Source organism: Myzus persicae, unplaced genomic scaffold, assembly GCF_001856785.1.
Source record: "Myzus persicae strain clone G006 unplaced genomic scaffold, MPER_G0061.0, whole genome shotgun sequence".
Classification (NCBI taxonomy): domain Eukaryota; kingdom Metazoa; phylum Arthropoda; class Insecta; order Hemiptera; family Aphididae; genus Myzus; species Myzus persicae.
The window spans coordinates 1-9,697 of record NW_019100724.1 but is presented as its reverse complement, the minus strand read 5'-3'; the positions used below and the strand labels follow the sequence as shown (position 1 = coordinate 9,697).

The 9,697-nt window shown below is 29.2% G+C and overlaps 1 protein-coding gene across 1 annotated transcript; it reads right to left on the bottom strand.

Moving 5' to 3' along the window:
- Positions 1–778: 778 nt before the first annotated feature.
- LOC111042650 (bifunctional glutamate/proline--tRNA ligase-like) lies at positions 779–9,691 on the bottom strand. Its single transcript, XM_022327335.1, is given in 20 exon segments — positions 779–1,036; positions 1,110–1,444; positions 1,511–1,747; positions 1,835–2,169; positions 2,236–2,353; positions 2,430–2,582; positions 2,656–3,009; positions 3,260–3,475; positions 3,876–4,091; positions 4,213–4,428; positions 4,917–4,991; positions 5,478–5,586; positions 5,660–6,004; positions 6,064–6,498; positions 6,639–6,890; positions 7,144–7,315; positions 7,975–8,170; positions 8,333–8,459; positions 8,536–8,660; positions 9,670–9,691. Coding segments are annotated over 19 exon segments (4,101 nt in total). The 5' UTR covers positions 8,577–8,660; positions 9,670–9,691; the 3' UTR covers positions 779–867.
- Between the last annotated feature and the right edge of the window lie 6 nt (positions 9,692–9,697).

Here is a 9,697-nt window from a genome sequence, read left to right as displayed (position 1 = left end):
GAACCGTATGTTGCTCATATTGGTAATATTAGATATTTAATTTAGCAAACAGATATTATATTTATGCATCAAAATAAACACCCGATTACATGTTCGTGTATATAATTCCGTATAAGTTGAGCAGGTCGGTCAATGTTGTTAAATAATACAATATTCTTTGATGTTGTACCTATATATTAAACAATGTGTTATTTATTAGTCGGTTGAATGATATCTATGTCCGTCGATACTTATGCGTCAGGTAGTGATTTTTCGTCAAGGTTTCCAAAACTAAGACCAAAATATGGCAGAATAATTTAAAATTACACTTGCCCTTATTTCCCAGCCCAAATTGTAAACCTCTAAAAATTGACACCCGACGAGTTAGAATCGATGGACATTTGTTGTGAAACAAACTATAAAAATGTATGTTATACTTTGAATACATTTTATAATTCAATAAATGTACACATTAATTAATTTATTAATTTTCTGATTAACTTTAGAGTACACATCTCGCTGTATTTGATTTAATAACTCGGTTTGGTGATAATTTGATTATAAAACTTATACAATTCGACTATCGGCCAACAACGACAAAGATTTTACATTTATTGAACAATAATACCTATGTCTATTAGGAAACACTAAATTTGGACTGCTATGAACGGTATGTTGGATTAGGGGTGAAACAGAGCAATAATTTTGTTACCATCTGTCAGTCGTCCAAACGAACAAGTCTATAATAAAATAAGTTGTAGTTTTGAAATACATGGATATAATGATTAAACAAAAACCGATTACAAATTATGGTATGTATTTAATCATGAACATAAGTTTTGTAATTTTCACACAAAAATCAGTTTTATATATAGTGAACATCATAATTTAATAACTGCGGCCAAATAAGGTGAAAGACCCAGCCAACTGCCCACATTCTGGATGTAAACACTGATCATTAGATTTTAATATTTCTGCTCCCGTAGGCTGTTCAAATGGCACACATAACGACTTGGCTCCCATTGTTGAAGCTCCAACTTCTGCAGTACCATCATCCCTATAAAATAATTAATACAAAAATATTAAATAATAGTAAATCTTGAACTAATGTGAATAAAATATGTTCATACAATGTGGTATCCCGTTTGATATTATCCTCGCAAATGGGTCGTCCACAAAACGGTATCAATAATAAACGTTTTGCTGCTAAATGTGGAGCACACTCAGACCATTTACGACATATCACAACATTTTCTTTCATTTCCTGTTCTGCTTTGAGGTACATATCTTGCTGTATTTGATTTAATAACTCTGTTATTCTTACAACCATCTTATCGTTTCCACCATCATCTTTTGTACGTCCCTCTAAGGGAATAGTTAGTTTCTCTCCATTATCTCGCCGCACAGCTACCATTTGGTTACGATCCAAATCTTTTGGTCCAATTTCTAACCTCAATGGAACCCCCTAAAAATCAAATTTTACAATAACAATATTGGATTATACATAATTTAAAAATGAATAATTAAATACTTTCAACTCCCAGTGGTTAAACTTCCATCCAGGTGAATAATTATCTCGTAAGTCAGTATCCGCTCTTATCATTGAGGAAGAATTGCGATGTTGGATAATGCTATTGTCGATTTCATCATCATTTTCTATCACACTATCTCCTTTTAATCTGTTGCATACATCTAAACAAGTTTTAGTCAAATTTTCTTTGACTTCGTTTGCTGTACTAACACCTACACCACACGGTACTATAATTACCTAAATTTAAACGTAATATGTTTAATAAAATAGCAACCTATAGCTAATTTAAAATTCATGATAAATTTTTGAGGACTGTATGTTTACTTGAATAGATGCTATGCGTGGAGGCAAAACAAGCCCACGGTTGTCGCCATGAACCATTACCATAACACCAATAGTCCTAGTTGTCATTCCAAATGAAATCTGATGAACAAATGTTTTCTCATGTGTGTCTGGATGTTCAAAATGAACATCAAACATTTTGGCAAAATTGGTACCCAGATAATGTGAGGTTGCACCTTGAATTGCTCGACCGCTAGATGCTACATATGCTTCACAAGTTGTAGTAAACTCTCCTCCAGCAAACTTTTCTTTTTCAGTTTTTTTACCTTTTATTACTGGTACTGCCAATATATTTTTGTACACATACTCATAATAACCTAAAAATATCACAAACCAATAATCAATTTACAAAAACATTAATTATAATCATTTTTTTAACTAACCTAATGTTATTAATACGTCACGTTCTGCTTCTTCTCTAGTTGCATACGCATTATGACCTTCTTGCCACAAAAACTCTCTAGTTCTCAAGAAAGGTTGAGGGTGTTTAAATTCCCACCTCTGAAATAAATAAATTTTATGATAAAATAAATTTCGTCCATATATTTTATACATTAAATGTAAACAAATAATATACCACAACGCTGTTTCATTGATTGAGTTTCAATGGCAAGTCCCTGTAAGATTGAATCCATTTTGCAAAAGCTGGATACATACCAGTTTCACTGGTTGGTCTTATGGCAATAGGTTCAGCTAAATCAGTTTCACCAGATTTGGTAACCCAAGCTACCTATTAAGACATTAAATTCATTAGGTCAGTTAACAACAATCTTATTTCATGTTCTATGTTGTTCTAATTTTACCTCTGGTGCAAAATCTGCAATGTGTTTTTTTTCTCTTTCTAATGCTCCTTGTGATACAAACATTGGGAAGTAACAATTTCGCACATTCAGAGGGTTTTTTTTAATCCGTGCATCGAACCATTCTTGTATTAATTCCCATATTCTGTAAGCCCAAGGCCTGAGCACGTAACATCCACTTACATCATAATATTCAATCATTTCACCTTTAACCAACACTTGAGAATACCATTCTCCAAGATTTTCCGATACCTTTAGTACTTCCAACCCTAATTTTGTTACTTTTTTGGTATTCGTGCTATCTGATGATTTATTATTGGTCACAGCAACATTCTCTTTTCCCTTCGATTTTTTATCCTAAAATGTTTCATTTTACATATTTAAATTATATAAATTATAATTGTTCAAAGGATTAAATGTATCATACAAGTAAATTAAATTAATATTAAAGTGAATAATTTTCAATTTTTATTTATTTATTAGTTTTTAAGTTTTTTATTTTATGTTAATTAAAAGGTTCTCAATGATTCTAGTAAATATTAAGTGCCTTATGCAATTTGTTATAATTTTGTTTATTATATATATTATTCAGAAACCAATTACATACTTTTGAAGCATTACTGTTTTTCACCGACCGTGTTGGATCTTTTTGTTCATTTATTTTAGTAACTATTACATCACCTGGAGATTTACCTAATTCAGAGCTAGGTTTGTTTGCCTGCTGTGGAGTAGGAATACCACCAGCAGGAAAATCAACTCCAGCAACACTTTTATATTCTGCTTTCAATGCCAGAAGAACTTTCACAGCTTCTCCAATGTCCGTCTACATAATAAAAAATTATTTATTGTATAGAACTAATAACATAGTATTTTGATTTTAGGTTTTTTACATAGAAAAGTCCAAATGTTACGTACTTTAGAAGCTTTATTGCTCTTCATCGATCGCACTTTATCTCCTTGTTCATTAATTTTTAATACAATATCATCAACTGGAGATTTACTTATTTCAGAGCTAGGTTTGTTCGCCTGCTGTGGACTAGGAATACCACCAGCTGGAAAATCAACTCCAGCAACTTTTTTATATTCTGCTTTCAATGCCAGAAGAACTTTCACAGCTTCTCCAATGTCCGTCTACATAATAAAAAATTATTTATTGTATAGAACTAATAACATAGTATTTTGATTTTAGGTTTTTTACATAGAAAAGTCCAAATGTTACGTACTTTAGAAGCTTTATTGCTCTTCATCGATCGCACTTTATCTCCTTGTTCATTAATTTTTAATACAATATCATCAACTGGAGATTTACTTATTTCAGAGCTAGGTTTGTTCGCCTGCTGTGGACTAGGAATACCACCAGCTGGAAAATCAACTCCAGCAACTTTTTTATATTCTGCTTTCAATGCCAGAAGAACTTTCACAGCTTCTCCAATGTCCGCCTAAATTTATAGAAATTGGTATTAAAATTGACTATAAAAACTATTAATAAGGAAATAAAAAAACCATTCCTAGTGATAAGAGGCTTTTAATGATTTGGGATGTTCAAACAATTTTACATACTTTGGAAGCTTTACTATTTTTCATTGATCGGACTTTATCTCCTTGTTCGTTAATTTTTAAGACAATTACATCTGTAGAAGGATTACTTTGTTCAGAAGTAGAGTTACTAACTATCCCTGGTGTGGGAATTCCACTAGCAGGAAAGTCAGTCCCTGTACAATTCTTATATTCTGCTTTTAATGCAAGTAAGACTTTCTCAGCATCTCCTAAGTCAGCCTAAAATTTAAAATATGTCATTAAGACATTTGTAAATTTTTAGTTATCAGTTGATTAAAATCTATATACTAATGAGTAGAGCGAGGACTTTCATGTTTATGAATATTTTTATTTTGTATGATTATATGATATGCTTAGAAAGCACAAATTACATACACAAAGTTTGTAAGCTTAACTAAAATTTCAATTTAGTAAATTAGTTAATATTACATTAAAATGTGATAATAGTCTGATTATTATTTGGCTAAATTTTTTTTTTTTAGCATATGTTAAAGCGTATTTTTTTAAAAATTGTTAATATATTAAGTCCTTACTTAAGAAATGAGTATAAAAAAAGTGTAAGAATTGTTACATCAAAATTGTATAACTTTTTGAATATGTCTATTATATTAATAGTACTACAATTTTGTTTACCTGCAGTCAATTAAATAAATTAAAATACTGAGTCGTTAGAAAATTTAAATGACATAAAAAAAAATTCATCATACCTTCATAACATGTACTTTATTAGCTTGATCATTTATCTGACTGATTACAGTGTCGACATTCTTGTTTGTATTTTTCTATAATAAAAGCAAAATTACAATAATTTTCTAAAATGGTTTTACTAAAATGTCTTCAATTAAGACATCGTACATAATTAATAAAAATTCATCATGACACGGACATAGGGAAAATATTATTGTAAATCACAACTAAATAGAAGTTTTTAAGGTGAGCTTAGTCATCAAAACAGCACTTCAAAATTTTTTTTCATTACAGATTAACAGCTGAACAGTTTTCTAGGCTCCCAGTAAAATTCATACAAAATTCAAAAATAACTTGAACTAGTAACTCAAATTTACAACAAATTTTACAAATACAAAATAAATACAGATACTTAAATTTGGGTGGCAAGAATATACATTTTGAAAAACAAAGAAAACTTAGTTCATGCATATAATGCCAAAAATCCATCAAGTTAATCAAAATCACTGATTATCTAATGATTACCAACTCTGAATTGTAACCATTTTTATATTAATATTGGTATATTTAGTTTTAATTACCTTGTTGGTGGCGGTTGGTAAAGGAACGGTAGTTATTGGAATAACTGATTTTGTGTGACCATCAGGAATGTTAAACAACACTAATGGTGTTTCTTTCCCCGTGTGTATGCTTAAAAAAAAAAACATTTTTTTTTTTTAATTTTAAACATTTAAGCCAACATTTTACGTTAACTAATTCTTACCTATATGGCTGATACGTTGAATCACATATGAAATAACCTCTGCGTTGTAACTGAATCACATCTCCTTTCTTTAAATCTTTCAATTCTGAATCACCTAACATTTGCAATTCCCAACGACTATTTTCTATATTTAAGTATTGCTTGAAATCATCATCCTTGGCTAATACTGCTTTACTTATTAAATGATCAAAATAAACACAAACAACTGGTACCAAAATAGGTAAAACTTCGTCAGATTCTGAATAATCAGTTTTTGGCAGCCACGTAACTTTCACTGTAGATTTAAAATCTGTGTTTTCAAGGTCAGACACTGCATGAATTCTCTCTATTTTATTATTTTGGTTCCTAAAAAAGAAAATATACAAATAATGATCCATGTATTACTAAAATTTAACATCAATTACCTTTCTACGCGATTTATCATAAGATTGCCCCAGTTAATAAATGTTGCTCGACGTCCAGCTTCTAATAACTCTGCATCACTATAATCTATAAGAATTTTAGGTGCAGCCCAGACACAATTCTTTAATCCTAATTGAGAATTTTTAGGATGTTTAGGGACATTGTCAATTTTATATGGTTTTTTTACATTCTCTACCACAACTTCAACTGGTGGATAAGATAATACTTTATTTTCTTTATTTGAATTAGATAATAACAAAGCTGTATGCCTTGGTGCTATTGAATCAACAATACTACGGTTCAATGACCAAATTTTATCCCATTGCATAGCTGTAACAGTTCTGGAAGAACCTTGGGCCACTATGAATTGTTTCAATGCTTCCACCTGCATTCCTCTCCTGAAAACACCACGGACAGTCGGCATGCGTGGATCATCCCTTAAATAAAAAAAAAAAATAGATTTAATTATACATGGTAACAACATTTTAAAAGACCTGTGATTTTAACTAGAAAATTATAAAAAATATAATTATATACTGTTATTTATTAAAGTAGATACATTTATCAATTTACTAACCATCCATCTACATGGCCTTGTTCAACAAACCAAGTTAACTTTCTTTTCGACAAAACCGTATTAGTCATATTTAATCTTGAATACGACCATACATAAGGTCTGGTTTCATTGCTGCGAGTACCAAGCTTCAATGCATCACAAAACCAATAATATTGTGCATCACGATCAGTATACTCTGTGGTACGTAAACAATGAGTAACACCTTCAATACTATCCACAATAGGACAAGCAAAGTCATAAGTTGGATATACCCTAAAAGAAGTTCATACAAAATAACGTATTAACGAAAAATAATAAAATAAAATATAATTAATAATTTTTAAATTAGAAAAATAAAAACGTCAAATAATCTTTTTTTTTATATAAAAGGCGCTAGTATAGACTATGATAGCTAGACAATTACATAATTCAAATAATCTTACATTCACCATTTATTTTAATTTACTGATATTAATTGAATAGATCACATAAGTTCTATAAAATAATTTGTTTTTAAAGTCCTTACTTATACTTGTCACCAGTTCTAGGATTGTGTTCAGGTTTGCAACGATATATTGTTGGATCTCGCAAACATCCATTTGCTGATTGCATATCAATTTTAGCCCGAACACAACACTTTTGACCAATTTCTGTACCTAAAACCATTTGTTTCCACAATTCTAGGTTCTTCTCGATTGCTGAAATAAAAGTAAATTAATTTTAAAAGTGTATAACATGGTCAGTGTCCAATCAATATGCTCTAATAACAATATCTCTGATAAAGATTAACTTTTTATTAAATGGTCCAGATAATGAAATTAATAACTAAGATTTTTAGCATTTGCTTGCATAGTCTGTCAATCCATGTAGCAGATGTTTCTACTATTTTTTTTACCACTCACCCTTAAAGAGTATACATACTGACAAATTCACAAATTAAACAGACAAAGGCAGACAATTATAATGTATTCTAATGTGAAGATAATTTTAAATTCTAGCAGTTGAGAAGTAGTTTTTAGAAAATAATTAAGGAGTCTTTTTGGTCACTAGATGCTTTAAAATAATACTTCAGGGCTACCGGTATTTTTGGTATGCTGAAAATATTAAGCAACCAAAAATACTGGAGTACCGGTTTACTGTTACATACCGGTATCAACTTCATTACTGAAATACCGGGATCAAAACTCAAAATCGAAAGCCCCCTAGGTGTGCCTATAGCCTTACGTTTATGATTTTTTGTAAATGCTTTTAATTATAATACAAAAGGCATCAACTTTAATTCAAAACTTCATGAGGTACTTAAATATTGAGTATTTTAAATAATTTTTTTTAAAGAGATTTAAATCAGAAGACTTACAGTTGTTTCGATTTATTGAATCTACCCTTTGTTCACGTTCCAAACGTATTTTATCTCCATCTGTGTCATCCACATAAGCTAAGCCTTCTTTTAACATTCCATTCTCACATATATCTAACATTTTATCAAAATGATCAGAAGTATATGTAAAAGTATCGGGTTTAATTTTCAACATATCAACGTCTTCTAATATAACCTTTAACAAAACAAAATAAATCGCATAACTCATTATTTAGTACACGGTTTTTATTTTAATATTCATATTAAAATAGAAGAAAAAACAAACCATACAAATTAATAAAAATAAGATTAAGAAATTGTTCCACAATTTATAATAAGATGTATATTATTATTTTACCTTCTCAAAATCTTCCTTTTCCTTTGCTGGATTTGTATCATCAAAACGCATTATGAGACGGCCATTAAAAGCTAATTGATAGTGTTGATTTAATAGAGCAGCTTTAGCATGTCCAATATGCAAATACCTAAAAACAATGTATTATTAATATTTAATTAACTAAAAAGCATATAGGAAAATGTACAAAATACATAGGCACTAACCCGCTTGCTTCTGGGGGAAACCTAACGACAACTTTTCCCATTTCAGCTCCTGGTAATTCCACAAACTTTCCCTGTTGTTTGCTGTTGTCCTCAACAGACTTTTGAGATTTTGATGCAGAACTAGAACCTATGCAATGCATTAATATATTATTAATTATTACCTATATAACTTTAACAGCTTATTTAATGTTTTTAATTTTTTTTGTTAATCTAACATTTTTGAATACTTAAGATTCGATAAATACAATATAGATCATTTTTTTATGAAGTTAAGATATTAAGTATGTATAATAAAATGTACAAATTGCTATAATATAATTGTTATATTATAGATCTCGAATAACTATAAACTATCTTTGTTATAAATAGTAATACTATTAATTACACAGAAAAATAAATACATATATACAAACATAATCAACCAAAGAAATATAAAACCAAATGAATAAGCCATACAAGTAATTTACATAAAACAACAATTTTTAACTATTAACTGGAACAAGTTTTCTTCAATTAATTTTAAAAAAAGGTTAAAAAGTTAAAATGAATTAATAACACAATCAAAAACAAAAATTCATTAAAATTGACATTAGGCAAGTACAATTTACAAATATTATAGACTGGTTATTTATAATTGGGAAAATTAATTAGTCCATTGGACATAGTGTAAATAGGCACATCACAAAGTAGAAAAGCCAATTATGTGCTCTTAGCCTCTTACGCTGGAGCTGTAATAAAATTATTTAAGACAAATATGAGTTAAAATATAATTATTATTTTTTTTTTAATTTTGAGAGCAAGTTATAGTTTATATTTGATTATTTTTCACGCACTTGAAATTCAAACTCTGTTATGAAAAGTATGTTTATTATAAGTTATTAAATTTATAATTTTTAACAAAAAAGAAGGCAAAATTTTGTCTAGCCTAACCTGATTGGCAGCTGTGTCGGTATACTAACATAGTAATATAGTAAAATATACATCACTAAATAGTTAATGTTGAGATACAAGAATAATTTGTATTTATGTTAGCACAAATATAAGAAAAATCTATACAGTCTTGTAGCCAGATAAATAATCACAAAACTGAACATGTCTAAAATTTCATAACAACTGCATTAAAGAAAAAATCTTACCTTTTTTTTTTGCATTTTTATTTTGC